The 22,581-nt window shown below is 43.2% G+C and overlaps 1 protein-coding gene and 1 long non-coding RNA gene across 2 annotated transcripts in view; one reads left to right on the top strand and one right to left on the bottom strand.

Moving 5' to 3' along the window:
• The window catches only part of LOC112646058 (transformation/transcription domain associated protein), a 114,290-nt gene that overhangs the window by 18,722 nt on the left and 72,987 nt on the right, over positions 1–22,581 (top strand). Inside the window, 15 exon segments of the mRNA XM_035717825.2 lie at positions 2,676–2,754; positions 4,439–4,673; positions 5,383–5,743; positions 5,832–5,929; positions 6,355–6,549; positions 7,369–7,560; positions 10,346–10,511; positions 12,416–12,672; positions 14,721–14,921; positions 17,409–17,560; positions 18,478–18,677; positions 20,304–20,521; positions 20,621–20,818; positions 21,386–21,646; positions 22,307–22,468. Coding sequence (XP_035573718.1) covers positions 2,676–2,754; positions 4,439–4,673; positions 5,383–5,743; positions 5,832–5,929; positions 6,355–6,549; positions 7,369–7,560; positions 10,346–10,511; positions 12,416–12,672; positions 14,721–14,921; positions 17,409–17,560; positions 18,478–18,677; positions 20,304–20,521; positions 20,621–20,818; positions 21,386–21,646; positions 22,307–22,468 — 2,975 coding nt within the window.
• Positions 1,650–12,477, bottom strand: LOC118355010 (uncharacterized). Its single transcript, XR_004816589.2, has 4 exons — positions 12,347–12,477; positions 8,650–8,807; positions 2,685–2,763; positions 1,650–2,015 (listed from the first exon to the last, which is right to left on the bottom strand). It is a non-coding gene; the product is annotated as an uncharacterized LOC118355010 (long non-coding RNA).

The raw sequence follows: 22,581 nt of genomic DNA, 5'->3' as shown, positions 1-22,581 counted from the left end.
GGTGAGAAGAAAACAGAATTTTCTTTCTCCACACTGTGAAAATGGTAAATTGGTCCTGTTTTTTATGCACAAAATTACTTGCTTTTTGCTAATCTGATAATTATACTTTTTCTATCAATTATTGATATATAATTTTAAAATACTTTTCTATTTTCTATGTCCAAATCATTACATCAAAGTTATATCCTAATTGTTTTGGGTTTATTATTATTATTTTTTTTTCATCCTGTTTTGAGATGGTAATCTTTCGCCAGTAATGATTGAATATTCAGTGTTTTATTTGCCTGGCTTGTAAATTGGAGCATCTGTAAAACTGGCTTTCTTATGTAGTTTTTAAACATGAAGCGTACGGTTTGAGTAGTAACACATGAATTAATACAATAAAGCTCAGGTGTTTTATGCTGTTAAAATACAAGTTATAGTGATATTAAGTATGGATATAGCTGAGTAGAATATAGACTTTTTTAAAAACTTTTTTTAATGTAATCTATAGAGTACCGAAAAGAAATGTATGATTTTGCAAAAAACTACAGAACAAATGTGTGTGCACGTCCTCCATGTTGAGAAATTCAGTGTCACCATCCCGCAAAGCCTCCCATGTGCCTCCACGGCCAAGGGCCATCGCAGTTTGTACAGTCATGGCTCCCTTGGCCATATGTGGCTCTTCTGCATGTTCACCACTGAACAATATTATAATAAAATAATTTTAAATGGAACAGTTTATAATCTATTCACTGTGGTTCTCAGATTAACCATTAGCATTCCTGCCATTTGAGTAATGAGACTCTGGAAGGTGTGCTTGGGGAGCTATGTAGCAAGAGGTTTCTACTTGTTGAAATGCTGACAGATAAAAAACCCTTTCCCATGCTTATCAGGGAATCGTGTTCCATCGCCTGCAGCCCAGCCCTGGTGAGGGCTTTGTTTCAGCCTTTGGGCTCTTCCACAAAGATCGTTGTGTTTCTAAGATGCTGCTCTCAGGGTTTGATTGCATCAGGCTTGTTGAATTCAGCTTTCAGAGCCCCTCTCCCCCCTTTCAAGTCTCTCTACTGATTGATTTTATTTATTTATTTTTTTAACAAAATACTTCACGATACTTTGCTTTGAAAACTATAGTAGTTCTTGGACTTTGGTGGGTAACATCACATCTCAAAAAGGGTTTCATTTAAAGAAATACTTAAGGAATTATTTCAGATGTTAGTGTTATTGTACATTATTATATTGTTTGAAAATACAAAAAAAATGTATTTATATAGCTAAAATTTACACGTCCACTCACATTTTCAGTTAGCCCTGCTTTTTTGGCATCCAAAATGATACCAAGAGGTAACTTATTTGCACAAATTCTGAAGAGCAGTAGTTTGAGAAAACCTAGCTGTTCAACAATGTTACCCATTTTTCTGGAGACTCTGATTCTGGGTCATGGAGGGAATCTGGGAACTAGCGTCATACAACTCAGTTTCTTACCACTTCCTCCTTGCACATGTTGCTTGTCCCTAGCCAACCCACCAGCCACCAGTGGTTGGTGCCTGAGTCCTTTGCATTTTTCCTTCTGTGCCTCCTTCCTCTTGGCCACCTCACTGAGGACATATCAGGCACATTCCCTTCTCTAACTTTAGAGGGATTGCTGGCTGCTTTTTCATTTGGCACTTGTCCCTGTGCTGCTTTGCTTTGGGAGTTAACTGGAGATGTGCATTGTGTCTCTCCAGTGTATACACTTCTATTATAGCTTTGACCCTTAGTAGCTGTTAGCTGGTGGAGAGTGTACTTTATTTTATTTGATTTACTGACGCTGGCAACAATGCCAGGCTTATTCCAGAATCTAAACATCCTTTGGATGTTTGTGGCCAGGGCTCCCTAGGGGAGTATGGAAGAGAGGCCTAAAAAATGTAGGTTGCTGCCTTATCTGTACATCCTCAGAAATGTGATTTGTCTTCGAGTGAAGACCAGCTGTTTCTACCCTGGTGAAGTCTACAGGCCTCCAGGGGAGTAGGGAAGAGGTTTGGTCATGATGCCATCTGCAGGATTAGAGAGAGAGAACTCGTGTTGAGTTTATAGTCTGCCTCACCCAATGTGTAGGGACCCCTAACCTGGGCTCCATGTGTAAGAGAACCCTGGAGAATTTTTAGACTTTTGTAAGTTATATGGAGAAATACCCTTATTTCCATAATAAGTAATCGTAAAATGTTTAAGAAAGGTGAGTTCAGGCCAGTAGATAAAGAGACATTTAGCAGACGCAGCTCCTCCTCTCCAGATAGGTGTGGGTGGATGGTGGCAGCTTTTTTTTCATATATATTTAAGATTTGTTTTATTTTTAAGTAATCTCTACGCCCATCGTGGAGCTCAAACTCCCAACCCCACAACCATGAGTCACATGCTCTTCCGACTGAGCCAGACAGGTGCCCTTCTGGTGGCAGCTTTTAAGAATGATGGGATGGACCTCCATGAAGTACTAGGGGCAGATTCTCTGCCAGGGAACAGGAAGCTGATTTTTTCTTATTCTGTGATACAGAGTGTGTGTGGCCCAGCAAAGCCAGTGTCTTGGACTGAAATACAGCACATGTATATTTCTCCTACCCACACTTTTCCAAATCTAGACTGTAGATTGGCTACTGTTAAGTAGTTCACGGTGTCATTGGTGTCATTGGTGACATATGCGATGAACATTTGTGTTCTAGAGTTCATACCTTGCATGGACAAGCTGTTTGATGAATCCATACTAATTGGATCAGGATATACTGCTCGAGAGACTCTCAGGTATGATATCTGTTGATAAAACACAGGAGGGTCAGTGAACCCTGGCACTTTATGTTATGAATGTTGCAGCATACATAGGCTTTACTCTCCCTTTAGGTTTAGAATTGCAGGAAATTTGGAAATGCCTTAGGTTGCTTTTTGTGCCTTAGCTTATGGGGAAAAATTCATAGGTGTTTTGATTTAAATTGTAGGTAAAATTGTATCTAATTTGTATTGGTTTTTCTGTTGTTTTTTTTCTTTTTATATAACAAATGTATCTCTTTATTATGGACCCAACAAGAAGCAAGAAGGAAAGAAAACCTTTTGGTTCTACACAGAGAGTTCAAGTAAAGTGGATAATATTTTGATGTGTTTCCTTCTAGCTTTATTTTCTTACGTATTTCATAAAATGTAGTTGTGGCCATGTTTATTGTTTCTTTTTTAAAATTTTTTTTTTTAAACTTTTATTTATTTATGATAGGCACACAGTGAGAGAGAGAGAGAGGCAGAGACACAGGCAGAGGGAGAAGCAGGCTCCATGCACCGGGAGCCTGACGTGGGATTCGATCCCGTATATCCAGGACCGCGCCCTGGGCCAAAGGCAGGCGCCAAACCTCTGTGCCACCCAGGGATCCCATGTTTATTGTTTCTAAAGGGGAAAGTTAATATTACCTTTTACAATGTAAAATGAATCAATATCAGTAATTTTTTGGTTCTAATATGGGAAGTGTGGTAGGTCTTTTGAAAAATATGCAGAACAGTTTGAGGATAGTGTAGACTAGTTTTCCATATAAAATAGTTACAAATGTGAAGACACTTTTTTTTATAGCTTGCAGTTGAACTTGTCTGCAGTTGGACATAGATCATGTCACTCCTGCTTGAGATCTTCCAGTGGCTCTCTGTTGCCCTTGGAAAAGACCACCAGCCTCACCGCTTGCGTGGAATTTGGCTCTACTTTCCCAGACCTGCTGCAGCCACGCTGGCATCTGTGGCATGTTGGCCGTTCCTACTCAGGGCCTTTGTCCAGTTTCCTCCATCTGGAGATGTCTCTGGCTGTCTGCCCTATGGCCCTTTTATCCTTAAGGTCTCAGCATCAGTGTGACCTTTTCAAAGGGGCTTTGCCTGCCCTCTAAGAGCAGTTCCCCCTCTGGTCTTTGTCATGGTGCGTTTTCACATCTCCCATAGCACGTACTGTACCACTTGTTCCAATGTTTCTCCTCCTATACATGAGCTTCCTGAGGGCTTCCTATTCACTTTGGTCACGGGCACACTGGTTTTTAGCTCATGGCTGGCACATGGTATCCAGATGTTTAGTCCGTGAAAGTGCTCAGTAGCCCAAATGTTCTTTTTCTATCTCCGTAAAATGGGCACAATGTCTAAGGTGTTAATTGGCACACAGTGGTTTATATTTGAGTAACAAAACCCGTTTTGTGTGTGATTGAGCTGGTGATTATTTCTGCTTGTGTACTGTATGTGCAATCGTCACCATGACGTGCAAGAACTTTGGAGGTAAACATTTAGGCACTGAGACTAGGCTTGAGCATTGTGGTCATGTAGCTGGGAAAACTGGAACTATAGTAAGCGTGCCCCAAATGTCCCACCCCGATCATGAATTGCTGGGGCACATAGCAGGAGAAACAGTGGCCTGCGGACGTGGCCCCATGGGAATGTTGACACGCACACTAGCAGAGGTCTCTGCCCACAGGCCCCTCGCCTACAGCACATTGGCCGATCTCGTGCACCATGTCCGTCAGCACCTGCCCCTGAGTGACCTCTCCCTCGCCGTCCAGCTCTTTGCCAAGAACATCGATGATGAGTCTCTGCCTAGCAGCATCCAGACCATGTCCTGCAAGCTGCTGCTGAACCTGGTGGACTGTATCCGCTCCAAGAGTGAGCAGGAGAGTGGCAATGGGAGAGATGTCCTAATGCGGATGCTGGAGGTACCGGTTCTCCTGGGAGGTGTCAACAACCTGCTCTCTTTAATCCCACCCACTGCTAAACTTGTACAAGTGCTTTGCTAATAAGTTTATGCTACTGTCAGATTGTTAGGCTGGATCCCTGGTGTCAGACCACCTGGGGTCAAATCCCTGCTCCCCATTAACTAGCCAATGCCCTGAGGCAAGATGCTTAACTTCTCTGTGCCAGCCTACTCATCTAACCAAGGGGTAATCACAGTGTCTGTCTCCTGGGATTGTTGTGAGAGATAGGACATAATTGGTGAAAGCTCTTACACCATGGTTCCTAGCAAGTACTTACATGGAGTATTTCTGGGACACTATAGCCAAGGGCTGGGTTCGCTGTGAACACCTCTGGAGAGGCACCCAGTTGGGGTGTGGGTACTGGAGTAGAGTGTAATTGCCAAGGCTAGTGGGTGATAGTCTGGGTTTTGGAGTAGCGTGGGCCATGCCCAGGCATATCTGACAAGTACCCCAGCTTTGCTGAGCCAGAGTCTTCATGGCAACAGTGGAAGTAGTGATGCCACTGTAGTTACCATCAGGGAAGATGGCACACTCTCTTCCTTCATGTGAAGCAGAGCGACCTCAGCAAGTGGTTTCAGATTCAGAGAGTTCCTTTTTCTGTCTTCTGAAAGGGTTGTTGGCCTATCAAAGGGAATGATTTTTGTCTTTCTCGCCACTTTCTCTTTGTTAGGTCTTTGTTCTCAAATTCCACACCATCGCCCGGTACCAGCTCTCTGCGATTTTTAAGAAGTGCAAGCCCCAGTCAGAACTTGGAGCCATGGAGGCAGCCCTGCCTGGGGTGCCCACTGCCCCTGCAGCCCCGGGCCCTGCCCCCTCCCCTGCGCCTGTTCCTGCCCCCGCCCCACCCCCGCCCCCCACTCCTGCCACTCCCGTGACCCCAGCCCCTGTGCCTCCATTTGAAAAGCAAGGAGAAAAGGATAAGGAGGACAAGCAGACATTCCAGGTCACAGATTGTCGAAGTTTGGTAAAAACCTTGGTCTGCGGTGTCAAGACAATCACGTGGGGTATAACATCATGTAAAGCACCTGGTGGTAATTGCACTCTTGAATTATTTAGACATTCTGTTTTTCACAGAGTGGGTTTTATTCACAGTAACTGATTATTCTTTCTCTCTTCCAGAAGCTCAGTTCATTCCCAACAAGCAGTTACAGCCCAAAGAAACTCAGATTTACATAAAACTTGTGAAATATGCAATGCAGGCTTTAGATATTTATCAGGTAAGCAAGTGTCCTTGAACCAGGCTCCCAAGTGTAGAAGAGATGCTAGTGATGGAAGGGGTCTTGAGAGTCTCATCTGTCATTGTTTTGGATGGTCGACAGTATTTGTTCTGTAGCGTAGCATTGCGTTAAAAGTGAAGAGTTTTACTTGTGTCAGTATGTGCATTCTGTGGGAGGTGGTGATTAGTGTAAGTGGACTGCAGTAGATTTAAGTTTACTAAATTTATTCCTGTTTGGAACCCTTAGCAAAGTTCTTTTATTTTGATTATTTTCCAAAATCAAGCTGAGAATAGCGAGGTAAAAGATTGGATGGGGCATTTATTATCTAATTTGAAATGTTCTGTTTTAATATGTAGCTTATCTACTTATGGAATATGTGCAGAGATGCCTAGTTTTAATGTCCGTGGGTTTTTTTCCCGTGCTAGGTCCAGATAGCAGGAAATGGACAAACATACATTCGAGTAGCAAACTGCCAAACTGTCAGAATGAAGGAAGAGAAGGAGGTGTTGGAACACTTTGCTGGTGTGTTCACAATGATGAATCCCCTAACATTTAAAGAGATCTTTCAAACGACGGTCCCTTATATGGTGGAAAGAATCTCAAAAAATTATGCTCTTCAGGTATAAAACTCCTTTTTCCTATCTTTTCAATAGTAAATTTAAAGTTATTTATATGTTGAATACTTGGTGTTCCATTTATTTTGAGAGTTTTCTAAATAATATGGCTAAGGATATGCTTGTAGAACAAAACATTTAGTTTTTGAGAGCATGTGTGTGCTTGTGTGAGTGGGGTTGGGGTGTGGGGGAGGTTCAGAGGCGGAAAGAATCTCAAGCAGACTCCCTGATAAGCACAGAGCCCAATGCAGGGCTCCATCTCAGGGCCCTAAGATCTTGCTCTGAGCTGAAATCAAGAATTGGGCAGTTAACTGACTAGAGAAATATTAGGGTACAATACTAACATTTTTTTCGGGATGCCTAAGTGGCTCAGTTGGTGAAGCATCTGCCTTTGGCTCAGGTCATGATCCCAGGGTCCTGGGTTCAAGCCCTGAGTTGGGCTCCCTGGTCAGGGAGAGTCTGCTTCTCCCTCTCCCCCGTCTCATGCTCAGTCTCTTTCAGATCTCAAAAAAAAAAATCTTAATTTTTTTTCAAAGTATCAATATGTTTTGGATCAGTTTCATTAGTAGGAATTAAATGTACATTAGAGGTAGGCTCTTGGCATTTGATGGTGAGGATAAAATAAGGAACCTAAGTCTTTGAAGTAAACTGCTCCACTCAGTGCTCAGAAGATTTATTAGTTTTTTTTTCCTTTGGGTGGATAATTAATTTCTTGGATTATATGATACAGGTTTGATTTTGTATTTTTGGAAAATTCATTAGTTTGTGCTAAAGCTGCTTTGAGGAAGGGATTATTTTTGTCACCTGTATGTCTTGTTTTGACAGATTGTTGCCAATTCCTTCTTGGCGAACCCTACTACCTCAGCTCTGTTTGCTACGATTCTGGTGGAGTACCTCCTGGACCGCCTGCCGGAAATGGGCTCCCACGTGGAGCTCTCCAACCTGTACCTCAAGCTGTTCAAGTTGGTCTTTGGCTCTGTCTCCCTCTTTGCAGCTGAAAATGAACAAATGCTGAAGGTAAAACTCATTTAGATCCAAGTGTACTTTGGGAGTTCTTTTGTTTTGTTTTTTTTTTTAAAGATTATTTATTTATTTATTCATGAGAGACACAGATAGAGAGAAGCGGAGAAACAGGCTCCATGCAGGGGAGCCCAATGTGGGACTTCATCCCAGATCCTGGGATCATGCCCTGGGCTGAAGGCAGATGCTCAACCACTGAGGCATCCAGGGGTCCCTTATTGTTGTTTTTTAATTCCTGTTTTCACTTTTGCACAGACTGGAGTTGCTTATTTTGTATTTGTAAAGTGTTCTTTGAATTATTTTTTTTTTTTAATTTTATTTATTTGTTCATGAGACTACATAGAGAGGAGAGAGAGAGAGAGAGAGAGGCAGAGACACAGGCAGAGGGAGAAGCAGGCTGCATGCAGGGAGCCCGACGTGGGACTCAATCCCAGGTCTCCAGGATCACACCCTGGGCTGAAGGTGGCGCTAAACCGCTGAGCCACCCAAGCTTCCCTCTTTGAATTAAAAAATACTTGCAACCAATAAGGACCAAATGTAGAAAATATCTTATATATTTCTAAGCAGAGCTTCATTTATTTACCCATGACTTAAAGCGAAAACTTCAGATGCCTATGGTCGGCAGTGGGTCGCCATTAGTATTGCCAATACTGATTTTTTTTTTAAATTCAAATTTATTTCTCTGGATTACACAAGTAAAATAGCACATCAATCCTATTTTAAAAATTGAGTGATAGAAAGGAACAAAGAGGGAAAAAATGTCTTCCCTGACTTCTCCTATCCAAAGAAATAGCTGGCTTTTTGACAGTTCTGATTAAGTCAACAATTCTGCACTTTAACTCTGTTTCTTCTCTGTTCTTATTTTCTGTGGCAATACAAGAACATCTTGTTTCGGGACCATTTGTTTATTTTCCCCCTTTTTATAAAAAATTTTAACCAATTTGTATTCCTTATTAAGACTGTCTTGGAGCAATGTGTCTCCTGACATCTTTTTTTTTTTTTTCCTGACATCTTTATGGATGACTAATTGCAGTATAATCTGATCTCATCAGTTATTTGATTTTAGCAAATGGCTAAAAAACTTACCCCTGGTTCCATCTCCCACTGAAAAAGCAGCAGATGGTAGAACAAAAAAACCTAATAAAAATGTACTTCCACCGAAGGCAGAGTATTTTAATTCCTGCAGAAAGTTGAATGTTATCACCAGTTGTCTCTGAGGAATGATATCTTCCCATAGGGGAATTCTGAAAATATAAACAAGATCCTTTTTTTTTTCCTGGAGTAGTAAATGTACAGATGGCGACAAAGAGTACCAGTGATCTCTGCTTTTATGTGACTATTTCCTTAGGGTTTTTTTCAATTCTATAGTAATTACTTACCAACAACCTTGATGTTACTTTCCTGTTACTATGAAAGAAAAATACTTGACTTTTTCTAAGGTAAAAAATATTTGATTGTGATCTGTGTCCACGTGATTTATCATCTTCAAAAAAATATAATTTTTGCTAACGTTAGATACAGAACAACAACAAAAAATACAGAACAAACCTTAATGGAAGGATGTTGGAATATCGTTCAAGAAAAACATTCAAAGAACAAATTTCGTTAAGACTTCTTGTCAAAATAATATATGTAATCGATTTAGTCTGTAAAGTAATTGTATTGTGCCATTTAGGACAACAGATTGGGAACTGTGTCACTGATACACCAGCACTTTTCAGTTCACATTAAATATGCCTGTAAAACATTTCATGTGCAGCCTAACCTGTCACATGTTAGAACCAGGATCTGAAGTACTAAATAAAAAGCTAATCTGGCTTAAAATGTTAATTAAAGTTACTTTAAGCTGATAAAGTGCTTTTATATCAAAGAAATACTTACTTTTAAAATTAAATCTTTGAAAACCTTATAACCTAAGTTAAAAATTTTTTTTTAACTATCTAAAAAAGATTTTATTTGAGAGCATGACAGAGTGCACACGCTACCAAGAGCGTGTGCACGAGATGAGGGAGGGTCAGAGGTAGAAGCAGGCTCTGCACTCAGTGAGGATCACTCCCAGGATCATGACCTGAGCCAAAGGCAGCTTAACCAACTGAGCCACCCAGGTGCCCCTTACTTTTTCTTTTTTTTAAAGATTGATTTATTCATTAGGGAGAGGGAGAGAGAGCACATAAGCAAACAAGCAGGGGGAGGGACAAGCACATTTTGTGCTGAGTGTGGGCCATAACTAGGGCTCAATCAGATGACCTTGAGATCATGACCTGAGCTGAAATCAAGAGTCAGACACCCCTTTATGTAAAATCTCAATTTTCATGGGTCTTCTCAACTTTGTGTATCATATTTGATAGTGAATTTTTATTTCTGTTAGGTTACTTTTTGCATTTAGATTGTTAGAAGAAATGGGCGTCTTCATCTTGATTATTTAGTCTTCTAAAGGAGGTGACCATATATCTTATAAAGGAAGTGACCATATTCACAGGAATTGTAGGGCTGACAGACCTTGCTCCAGAGTTGTCATCTTTTCAACATCATGGAACTACACAGTAACATGGGAACCTATTAAATGTTTTTTTCCTGGACGCCCTGGTGGAAACCAGCATGTATCTTAAGACAAATTAATTTGAACCAAATGAAGGCTGGAAAGATCTTGTTTTGTTTTCCCTTTGGAATGAAGTCATCAGAATTACCTTCCATTCCCGTTTGCAGTGAACCTTCAGCGTGAAACGTGGTGTGGCCCCTCCTTGTTTAGAGCCTATTAACCTGCCTTTTCTCCACCCTGCAGCCCCACCTGCACAAAATTGTGAACAGCTCAATGGAGCTTGCACAGACTGCCAAAGAGCCCTACAACTACTTCCTGCTGCTTCGGGCCCTCTTCCGCTCCATTGGAGGAGGTAGTCATGACCTCCTGTATCAGGAATTTTTGCCCCTCCTACCAAATCTCCTACAAGGTCAGAGCAGTGATTTTGGTTGCCTCTTAGTCTCGCGTGCACATGTGAATTGGCTGCTTGTGTTTGTGAGGTTTGCCCTCTGTACCCACCGAAGGTCATTGTGAGGGGATGTATGTGTATGTCCCCTGCCAGAGGGGTGTGTGTGTGTATTTGTGTGTGTGTTCATCCCTGTGTCCACTCTCTTTAAAAGCAGTGGGATTTTGAAGGGAGCCCTCCTGTTTAGGACTAGACCTTCCCCTCCCTGCTCAGAGTTGAACAGAATTGGAAGATTTTCATCACCCTGGTTAGACCTTGCTTGTATTTTTGTAGCATTTGGTAAGCAGGCCTAGAAAGTGTTTCTAGGGCTACTTAGTAATAATATCAGGGATCCCTAGATTGAAAGAGAATCGGAGTTATAAAGCTGATTTATAAGTGTGTATTTTTATTTTGTTGCAAATTTACATAACTAGGATTCTATAATTTCCATATAATCAGGAATACTTTCAAGACATAGAGCTCAAGGGGCTGCTTAAAGAGAAGCTATTTACAACGTGTAATACCTAGGAGGCACTGGGAAATAGTTGACCACATTGCCTATAACTTGGCCCTAAGTCCACCATGCAAGGTGGCCCAGCCATAATCCAACTCTACTCTCTGTATTTTTTTTTTAATTTTTTTTTTTAATTTTTTTTTTAATTTTTTATTTATTTATGATAGTCACAGAGAGAGAGAGAGGCAGAGAACACAGGCAGAGGGAGAAGCAGGCTCCATGCACCGGGAGCCCGACGTGGGACTCGATCCCGGGTCTCCAGAATCGCGCCCCTGGCCAAAGGCAGGCGCCAAACCACTGCGCCACCCAGGGATCCCCTACTCTCTGTATTTTACCCCATTGCCGGTTGTTCACCAGCCTGAGCCCTCTGTTCTGAGGAATCTGATTTCCTCCTCCTGCACTCTCTGTGCTGTCTGCAAGCTTGTTTCTTCCTACATAGTTGTGTTAAGTGGATCCCCTTCTGGGAACTTAGCCTTTCCCTGTCCTCCTTTGGACTCTGAATCTAGTGCTGCTGCTGTGTGATGCCTTCACTGATCCCTGTTTCTGTGAGCTCTCTCCATTCTTGCTAGTTTGTCTCTCAGTACTCAGGGCAGGTCCTCATCTGATGTGTCTCAGTGAGGAAGTTAGGAAGGCACTCCGGGGACCCTCATGAAGAGTGGGGAGGTTGACTTAGTAAAAAGGAAGATCCTCTCCATTGGTAGGAAACAAAAGTGGATTTAAAAAAAAAGGGGGGGGGGTTGTTTAATATATCATAGACCTCAATTGGAGTCTGTTGGAAGCCTGAGAAAAGATGTTAGGTTGTAGACCTCAAGCTGAAGGTGACTGCACCTTACTGGAGTCCGTGTCTTTAGATTGGGCTTGTTAAAAACCTACCATGTTTATGTATGTATGTATATATAGAGAGATATCTACATATTTATTGGTATAGATATATAGATATCCCAAGCAGGCTCCACAGTACCCACAGGCTCCATCTTATGATCCTGAGATCATGACCTGAGTCAAAATCAAGAGTTGAACACCTAACTGACTGAGCCACCCAGGTGCCCCAATGTAACATGATTTCTACAAGATCTACATATAATGTTAACTATTTTATTAAGATAATTTGACATTAAGTAATTATATTAATTATAGCTTAAATTCTAATTTGTAATTTATAATTGTGTGCAGCCTGCTATCATCACTTTGAACATGACAGAAGGGGCTACGATTATAGAATAGATTTAGCTAATGCGGTAGATTAAGACCTGACACATCTTCCTGTTATCACGTTAATGTTTATGATAAAAGGCAGAACAGTTACCTTGTACAGTTTGTGTTGGGCTGTCTGGCAGTAACTCTCCTCTCTGCCGTCCTTGAACCCTGTGTTTAGGGCTGAACATGCTGCAGAGCGGCCTGCATAAGCAGCACATGAAGGACCTCTTCGTGGAGCTGTGTCTCACAGTGCCTGTGAGGCTGAGCTCGCTCCTGCCCTACCTGCCCATGCTCATGGACCCCTTGGTGTCTGCTCTCAACGGGTCACAGACGTTGGTCAGCCAGGGCCTGAGGACCTTGGAGTTATGCGTGGACAACCTGCAGCCTGATTTCCTCTATGACCACATTCAGCCGGTCCGCGCGGAGCTCATGCAGGTGAGCCCAGGCTCTTCCAGTGCCAGTGCAGGGCGGGATGCAGGGTGCTCCTGTACCCGTTCTTACTTACTGGGGAATTCTAGGCTAGTGGTTTCTAGAAGTATTGGACCTCCACTGAGCTCTCCGTGCCCCATATTGGGCTCTCTGCAAGATAAAGTAGTGTAGCTTTCAACTTGCTTTATGTGAGTCTTCTGGCTTACGCAAAGATGTGAAGAATGAAGAAATACTGTATGTGCTGAAGAGACATTCGTTTTGTAGTATTGCCCCCTTTGCAGAGAGCTTTTACAAGTGGCATGTACTCATTAAGTTGATGACCTCTGAAGGCAGATGTTATGGTTACTGTGCGCTTCCAGGGAGGTCCTTCCTTTATCCACAGAAGATCTGGAGATACCACACACTGAAGAGAAGCAAACTCGTAAGGGAAGCGCAGGGGTCCACTTTAGGGTCAAGGGAAATGAAGCAGATAATCAAGGAGCTTGTTTTGTGAAAACATTTTATATTTTCTCTTCGTGAGAGTTTGTGTATTAAATATTAGGTTTTTCCTTCATGTTTTGCTGTTGTATTGATTCATAATGTAGTTGGTAATTGTTAGAGGTTTAGGCTGCTTGTTACTTATCTACCCCTTTTGTAGAGAGTATTTGGTCCCAAGTAGGGGTCAGAATGCCAACTCCTGTAAGATAGGATTCCAGATTGGAAATTGCAGCGTGCACTTCAGGCTGGGTTGGGAGACTTTCCCCACCAGTCCTGAAATGCAGACCTTTGGCTCCATCTAGGTGGGAGAGGATGGTCCTGGAGGTCAAGTCAGGGCCTGTAAGTCTACTTTCTCATCCATCATTTGGCGAATTGAGAACCTGCCTTGAGAACAGCACTCTTGGTTCTGGAAGGCAGACTCTGAACCTGATGCAGGTGTGGGTGAGCACCATGTGGGAGGAGGAGGCAGGGATGGGACTGTGGGCCTCTTGCCATTCCAGGAGGCAGACAGCCCTAGGGAGAGACAGAGGTGAAGCTATTTCCTGCTTTTGGAGACAACCCCCCACCCTCTCCCCCCTACTAGACAAGTAGCATCTCTCTGTGATCTCATCACCCATCTCTCATTGCCAGTGCCACCCCCTCCTGGGGAGTTTAGCAGAATTTCCCTCTCCTGAGAATACACGAAAGGTGGTTGGGCTGGGCCCAGGGGTGGAGGTAGGGAGGCTTAGCACCCCTCAACAGTGTTTATTAATGACCAACCTTTTTGGACCTTTAGGGACATAAGAGAAATTGAAGCTTTGCTTTAAAAAAGAGTCCCAAGATTTTATATTGGCTATTCCTAGACAGTAATATCTGTCATTGTTATGGAAGGTGATTTAAGAAAATAAACTTAAATAGACATAATAATTTTTAGGACTTAAGGTGGTGGTTTTAGGTAAAGGACTGTGGGAAAACTGACAAGTGTTTTGAAACCATTGAGTGCTTGTGGTCCTTAACACTAATTGTGAATATGAGGTACACGTCTTTGTCATGTATTCCCATAATCCAGATCCGGTCATGATCCGTGTTTCCCTTCTTATACCGTGAGATGTGTAAGATAGTTTATCTGTCATATTTATTTGTAGGAATTTGTCATGTTTGTATTTTACAAAGCATGATAGTAGGAGTAAAAACCTGAGAACTCCCCATCAGACCTCAGGACAAGAACTTTACCAGTAAATAGCATTTCCCTCACGCTTCTGATCCCATTTTGTATATATGCTTAAACAATACATTACTAGTTTTCTTGCTCTTGAGCTCTGTAATATTTATAATATGCTACCGTTTGTGTTTCAGGGGTGTGGGAGGACATTTATGTTCACATGTGCATTTTCTTTAAAGACAAAATGTTTTTGGAAGGACGCACAAGACTATAACCTTGGCTTCTCCCAAGAAGGAGGAGGTGCATGTTTGGAGGATAGAGATGGGAGGAGGAATTTTTGCTGTATAGTCTTTTATAACTTTCAAATTTTGATTTGTGAACCATGACAGTGCATTACCTTGAAAGGATTTTTAAATGAAAGTACGTTGTGTCGTAGGCTTTATGGCGCACTCTACGCAATCCTGCTGATAGCATTTCTCACGTGGCCTACCGTGTACTTGGCAAATTTGGTGGCAGTAACAGGAAGATGTTGAAGGAATCCCAGAAGCTGCACTATGTTGTGACGGAAGTTCAAGGCCCAAGTATCACAGTGGAGTTTTCTGATTGTAAAGCATCTCTTCAGCTCCCGATGGAGAAGGTAAATTTGGAAGTCTTCAGGAACTTCTTAAAGATAACTATACATTTCATTTTAAGAAAGCTGATTTGTGTTTGAAAACACGTAAATAAACCATGTACTCTCTTGGGAGGGAATTTATTATTTTTATTTTTTATTTTTAAGTTAATCTTTACACCCAACGTAGGGCTCGATTCATAACCCCAAGATCAGGAGTCACATGCTCCACCGACTGAGCCAGCTCAGTGCCCCTTGGAGGGAATTTCTAATTCAAAGTACAAAATGTACTAGCTTGGTTGTCAAGGGGGCTTTCATAATACCAGGAGGCCAGTGGATGTGTATTGTGTGAGAACCGTGGACCCTTGAACAATTTTATCTTTCCTGATAGAGCAGGAGGTACCAGTCCCCAGCCCATCCTTGAACTCAGTCTGTTTTGATGCCTGGCAGGCTTTACTTCAAGGGTCATTTAGAACAGAAGTTAATCCCATTCTTGTCACCCCTGAGTACCTGCTTCTCAACCATCCTCTACCCACACCTAGCACCTGCTGCTTCCTGGGACGACTCCATGCTCTCTCTCCATCTGCCATTTACAACTCCAGTTTTGTTGGGTAAAAAAAATGGACAGAGTCCCCAGCATCTTGCCAGTGTCCCACTCTACTACTTTTGCTCTATCTATACTGAAAGCTGTTTCTGCCTCACTTTACTGACCCCTCCCAGTCCTCTGTCACATGCATATTGTTCCGCTTGATTCTAATCTACATTGTCAGGGTCGATTCTCCCCCTTATCCTAGAGCTGGCCTTTTTCCACCTTGTATTACAGCTTTGTTACCATGTCTTTCCAGAACATTTATCTAGCCATTATATAGTGAGTATTTTTTTAAGGGTGTTAGAGCCTTTTACATGCATCTGTGTGACTCAGCTGTTTTATAAGCCAAGTGCCAGCTGGGATTCCTGAGCTCTCTGTGGATCTGGTCTTAAACCAGCATTCTGTGGCCTGGAGCGACTCAAAACCCTCCCTCTACTTAGGCTAACTGCCCTGTTGTTATATTGTAGAGCTCTGCGTGTCCACCTTTCTCTGTACAAAGTTTACCCATGTAGTGAGTTCTGTGAGGTTTTTCTTTTTTTAAATTTTTTTTTATTTATTTACGATAGTCACAGAGAGAGAGAGGCAGAGACACAGGCAGAGGGAGAAGCAGACTCCATGCACTGGGAGCCCGATGTGGGATTCGATCCTGGGTCTCTAGGATCGCGCCCTGGGCCAAAGGCAGGCGCCAAACCTCTGCGCCACCCAGGGATCCCCAGGTTTTTCTTTTTTAACCAGACTTTCCTAAGCATCTGGGAAGAACAATATCCATCATGAGTAGTTGTCCCTCTAGAGTTATTTTCCATCATCCTCTCTCCATCCTCCTGTCCCCATACTTCTCAAGCACATACATTGCCCTGACCCTTCCCCAGCCCCATCCCATAAATGAGTGCCCTCCCCAGACTTGGGGAGGTACATCTCCAGCTCCTCACCCAAATAAACACTTCTCACCCAAATAAACACTAGTTCCCTGCTAAGAGACTACAGCTAAAAATCTGTCTACATCAGAAGTTAGTGTAGTGAATGCCCTGTGTCAGTAGCACATTCCCACATTTTAGGTAATAACTTTAATACCAGATTTCTGTTTGCTTCAGCCCGGTCGGTGGCAAGGTTGGCATCGGTAGGGAACACTAAGATTTGTATTTGATCTCTGCAGAGACTAAGCAGAACCAGAAAATCCCTTTGGAGGTAGTTTTTCTCCAAAGGAGACCAAGTTGTGGAGATAGGCTTCCAAGTCTTCTTGGACACCGCCTCCCTGCCACCACCACCCCCCAACACACACACACACACACACACACACCCGGTGTATGAGGGGCCGGTTTCCCAGCAGGGTGGCTGAGGGCATGGGGTACGGCGCTGCACCTGGGGGGCTGCCAAGGTGAAGGGAAGAAGCAGTATGGCCACACCAAGTGCCAGGGAATCCCCATTAAGATAATCCTGCTTTTGGCACACTTTATAACCTGTTATTCTTCTGGCAGATAATTGGCTCAGAGGTTATATTGATCCTTAACCACTTCCAAAATTATCCCCACAAGCCAGGGTGACACATTGAGGAGCTGTTGTCCTGCTCTATGTGGCTGTGTGTGAGTCTGCAGGGCAGGGCTGCTGTCCCTGTCAGTCCCTCTCTGCTCTTGCACACCCAGCCTTGGTGAATCTTTAATCTTTAACACAGATCAGGTTTTCAATTTATAGTTAAATAACTGTCATTAAGGATGCCTAACATCTTAGGTTGTTAAAGGCTACACATGATTTTGAGCGTGTGATTGCCTCCCCCGCCTTCCTGGTCAACCTAATTGAATAGAATAAAATGTGTGTAGCTATGAAAGTTTTCTGAAAAAATAAAGAAAACCTTTTTATCTTCCAAAGAGAAAGTTGAGTAATTGTGTAATTTCTGTGTAAACTCTAGTTTTTCTGTTTCTTTGCCGTAGGCCATTGAGACCGCTCTGGACTGCCTGAAAAGTGCCAACACTGAGCCGTACTACCGGAGGCAGGCGTGGGAAGTGATCAAGTGCTTCCTGGTGGCAATGATGAGTCTAGAGGACAATAAACATGCCCTATACCAGCTTCTTGCACACCCTAAGTATGTGGGGCACATGGTTGTCTGCGATGGGTGCAGCTTAGTCTGGACTTAGGAGTGCAGAGGACCTCCCATATTTCCTAGTGCTATGTGGGTGCTCTTTCAAGTCAGGAAGTTGACATGTTACCTGCCCAGTAGTGCTTGTTTGGGCTTTTAGATGAAATGTAGAGGACAAATCTGGTGCTTGAGAATTAAGGTTTCCCTCAGTCATCATGTTCCTGATTATTGCCTCCCTTTAAGGTGGTCAGCTTCAGGAAGCAAGTATCCTGCCCGTTTCTTGTGCTTCAGTATGGCATCCATAGTGCCTGGCACATGGTAGACAGTCAGTGGCTCTTTCACTTTTCTGGTCTATGGTGATCCTTTCATTCCCCAGATATTTGTCATGTGTTATTTGTATTTTGCTCTTACCAGTTAGGTAAGATGATGGTCTTATGTGATCACGTGTGTACATTATTTTACTGTGTTACACGGTTAGGGGAAGGGACTTTTCCTCTGTATTTTCGCATTTTTCACAGCATCAGTGGTAGGTGGTAGATGCGCTATCATGAGGTCTATAACTTCGTCTGATTGTTCCTGTGATGTGATTTTTCAACACACAACAGGCGTATAGCTGCCTTAAATGGCTTTTTCATTTCTATTTGCTCATTGATGGAGTTACTTCTTAGAATTTGGCTTACTCAGTTAAAAAGGATCAAAGTCAAGCATTGAATTTCTTTAAAAATTATAAAAATAATGAATCTGCCACCATGTTGTAATTTTGCTCCCAATTTATCACTTGTGCTCATATTAGGTAGAACATACTGGGAGTCTAGGACCACTGGTTATTTAACATTCATAGTGAAATTCATCATGTAAGTCCAGGTGGCATCATCACCTCAGCACTTCGGTGTTGTGAGAATGAATTCAATTCTATCTTTCAGCTTTACAGAAAAGACCATACCTAATGTCATCATATCGCATCGTTACAAAGCACAAGACACTCCTGCTCGGAAGACTTTTGAGCAGGCTTTGACCGGGGCATTTATGTCTGCTGTTATTAAAGATCTCCGACCCAGCGCCTTGCCCTTTGTCGCCAGCCTGATCCGCCACTACACAATGGTGGCGGTTGCCCAGCAGTGCGGTGAGTGGGACAGAGGAAGTGGTTATGTGACTTCCTTAGACGTGTTTCAGAGGAGCAGTTAGACTGGTTGGGTTTTGGCCTTGGTTTTCAAATTTCCCACTTACTGCAAGATAGTTGGGATTTCAGTGATGGGTGCAGTAGTAACTTTAAAACTGTTATCAAGTTTCATCTGTACAGTATGCCCAGTAGAAGATTTTCACCCTTTGTTTTTTGTGAAAACAGGGCCCGAGTACTTGTGGGATCACTGCATAGGAGACCGTTTGTGGTCTCACCCTTGTCACTGGTCTTCCCTCCACGCTTTGTGTTCCAAGGCCCAGCCTCTGCTCTCCACTCTCCACTCCTGGGCTGGCTCCTCCCCGTCTCCATGTGGTGCTTTTCTTTGCTCCTGGGGTGCTCATCCCTGCTGTTTCCTGCCTCTGCTTCAGGGCCCTTGGGCTCTGGATGGGGAGGGACCACTTTTGGTTGTCTCCTTGTTTTTCTTTCTAATCCATCACAGACTGGGTATGCTTACAGAAGACACTAAAAATGTCCTGACACTGCCAGTTGCTGTGGAAATTTCTGGACATTTAGTCTCAGTTTTTGCACCTCCTCCCAGACCCATGCTGGTGGGTGGACATGCTCAAGTAGCGCTGCTGCAGTTTGAGTCCCCAAGGCCCCCCACCCTCCAGATGGACAGCATTTCTCCGAATGCTACAGAGCACCCAGAACTTTCCCCTTGTAACTCTTTTTGCCCTTCTTGGCCCAAATAGTCCGTGCTGTCCAGTTTATCTTAGATTGTTTCTCAGTGTCCTTTTTTTTTTTTTCCTCAGTGTCCTATTAACATCTTTCCAACAGACTTAATAAGCTTCTCAATAATATCCATCTTGCTGGGTACCTGGAAGGCATTAATTTTTTTTTTTTTTTTAAAGATTTTATTAGAGCACAAGCCAGAGGGAGAGGGAAAGGGAGAAGCAGACTCCCCAGTGAGCAGAGAGCCCGATGTGGGGCTTAATTAATCTCAGGACCCCGGGATCATGACCTAGCTAAAGGCAGACGCTTAACCGACTGAGCCACCCAGGTGCCCCTGAGGTGTTAATTAATAATAGATTGTTCTCTTTGTGGGCTAGGTGTCATAGCTGGGTTGTTTTGTAATTATTATTTGTATGTCAGGAATGTCCAGAGTGTAGCCCATACTTATTTCTGTGCTGTGCTCCTTGGCCTGTTAAATAATTTTTTAAGAGAAGATATATGAGTCTCATGATTGAGAAAACCTGAAAAGAATACAGCTTAGAATGGAAAACATTCAAAAAATAGCCTTTGTGCAAATCAGACCATCCTAGTTTACAAGTAACTGTAGTTTAACAGAAATTGGTAGAAAAGTACTAGCATTGGATTTTATTGAACTCCTAATCTCACATTTAAAAATGAGTTAGTTTTGGGGTACCTGGAAGGGTCAGTCAGTGGAGCATACAACTTTTGATCTATGGGATTGTAAATTTGAGCCCTACATTGGGGATAGAGATTCCTAAAAAAATAAACTTAAAAAAAACAAAACAAAACGCTTTTTAATGTAGTTTTGCCATTTGAAGGACTAGAACATCCATGTAAATAACCTCTCCTTTCTTCCATGCCTGCCACCTCTTTCAGGTCCTTTCTTGCTGCCCTGCTACCAGGTGGGTAGCCAGCCCAGCACAGCCATGTTTCACAGCGAAGAAAATGGATCAAAAGGAATGGATCCCTTGGTCCTTATTGATGCAATAGCTATCTGCATGGCATATGAGGAAAAGGAACTTTGCAAGATCGGGGAGGTGGCCCTGGCTGTGATATTTGATGTTGCAAGTATCATTCTGGGCTCAAAGGAGAGGGTAAGAAAGGGGGATCTTCTCTTCTGCAGGCATTCTAGAAACCAGTTACAGAGAGTTGGAACAACATGAGGGTCTATGTGTGTGTTTTTCTCTCTCCAGGCGTGCCAACTGCCTCTGTTCTCCTACATCGTAGAGCGCCTGTGTGCGTGTTGCTATGAACAGGCCTGGTATGCGAAGCTAGGGGGTGTGGTGTCCATTAAGTTTCTCATGGAGCGGCTGCCTCTCACTTGGGTTCTCCAGAACCAGCAGACATTCCTCAAGGCACTTCTCTTTGTCATGATGGACTTGACTGGAGAGGTAGGTGATGTATGGTCTCAAATCTAAGCCAGCTGTTCTGGAAGTTTGCCTAGAGAATAGTTAGGATGAGGCAGTTTGGCAAAATGCTTTCCCAGAAGCTTAGGTTTCATTACAGTATCTTTAATAAGGACAGATCAGGACCCCCACATGCTGTCCCTGGTTATCTAAATATCTTTCCTCCTTGATAAAGAACCGTCACTGGCTGAGTACATAACACGGTATATCTGTGAAGGCAAATAATACTTCTCACGCTCTCCTAGGGCTAAATAGTGCACCTGCTGCAGGAGTTTCTACAGCAGTAGCATTCTTTATGAAGCCTTATGTAAGTGTAACTGAAACAAATAGAATGTAGTGGGCGTTGCCAGCCTACGTGTTTGGTAAATAAAATGAGTATGTTTAGGTCCACATGTTCTTTTCTGAATGACATATAGGAATTCTAAGGTGATTTAGCCACTGAAATACTGTGCGGAGGTTATGAAGTAGTCTTGTTAAAATTCACTGGCCCCGGCAGTGGAGGTGGGCCCTCCGCGATAGCCCCTTTCATTCTAAGGAGTCTCTGGCCTACAGGTTTCCAATGGGGCGGTCGCCATGGCAAAGACCACCCTAGAGCAGCTTCTGATGAGGTGCGCAACACCCTTAAAAGATGAGGAGAGAGCCGAAGAGATCGTGGCAGCTCAGGAGAAGTCTTTTCACCATGTGACACATGATTTGGTTCGAGAAGTCACCTCTCCAAATTCCACTGTGAGAAAACAGGCCATGCATTCGCTGCAGGTCTTGGCCCAGGTCACTGGAAAAAGTGTGACTGTGATCATGGAGCCCCATAAAGAGGTAAGATTTCTGTCACTGGAACTAGGATAACTTGAACAAAACTCTTGAGATCCTTTTCCTTCTCCTTCAGATGTGACTGGAAGAGGATATGTAATTTATAATTTTGTGTCCACTTCACAAAGTGCAACTATACATGCTGTCTTTGACCTCAGGCACAAAAGCAGTGTGCTTACATTAATGGCTCTATCCATAGCTGTCAGTGTCAGGACAGAAAGCTGCTTTCCTGCGTCTCTGTAGCACAGTCTGGTCACTCTTTATTGTTTTACGAATGGTCACTTTGGAAACTTGGAAGTTAAGTGTGTCTGACATGTAACTATCCACCATCCAGTTTTAGCACATGGAACATACCTTCCCTTCCCTAACTAAAGGACATCCATAAACACTTTCCATCTCCCAGTTTCTTTTCTTTTTTCATGAAAGACACAGAGAGGCAGAGACATAGAGGGAGAAATAGGCTCCCTATGGGAGCCTGATGTGGGACCTGATCCCAGGACCGCAGAATCACGACCTGAGCCAAAGGCAGACGTTCAACCACTGAGCCACCCAGGCACCCCCCATCTTCCATTTTCAAACTGATAGTCATTTGAGAATGTTATGATGAGCCATATTTGCTTTTTAAAGGATGGCGGGTTAGTAGTACTTCCTCCTTGCCTCCCCCAGGTCCTCCAGGATATGGTCCCACCTAAGAAGCATTTGCTCCGACACCAGCCTGCCAACGCACAGATTGGCCTGATGGAGGGGAATACATTCTGTACCACACTGCAGCCCAGGCTCTTCACAATGGATCTTAACGTGGTGGAGCATAAGGTGTTCTACACAGAGGTAGGGGGGTGGTGGTGCGGCGTGGTGTGGATGGTGATGACGTATGTCTGGTAGCCTGTCTTTGTGCACGAAGACTGGTCAGGCAGCACTCAGAGAAGGCCCGGGTAGTGACC

Source organism: Canis lupus, chromosome 6 (genome assembly GCF_003254725.2).
Source record: "Canis lupus dingo isolate Sandy chromosome 6, ASM325472v2, whole genome shotgun sequence".
In the NCBI taxonomy this organism is placed as follows: domain Eukaryota; kingdom Metazoa; phylum Chordata; class Mammalia; order Carnivora; family Canidae; genus Canis; species Canis lupus.
This window is presented reverse-complemented; position numbering and strand designations above follow the sequence as displayed.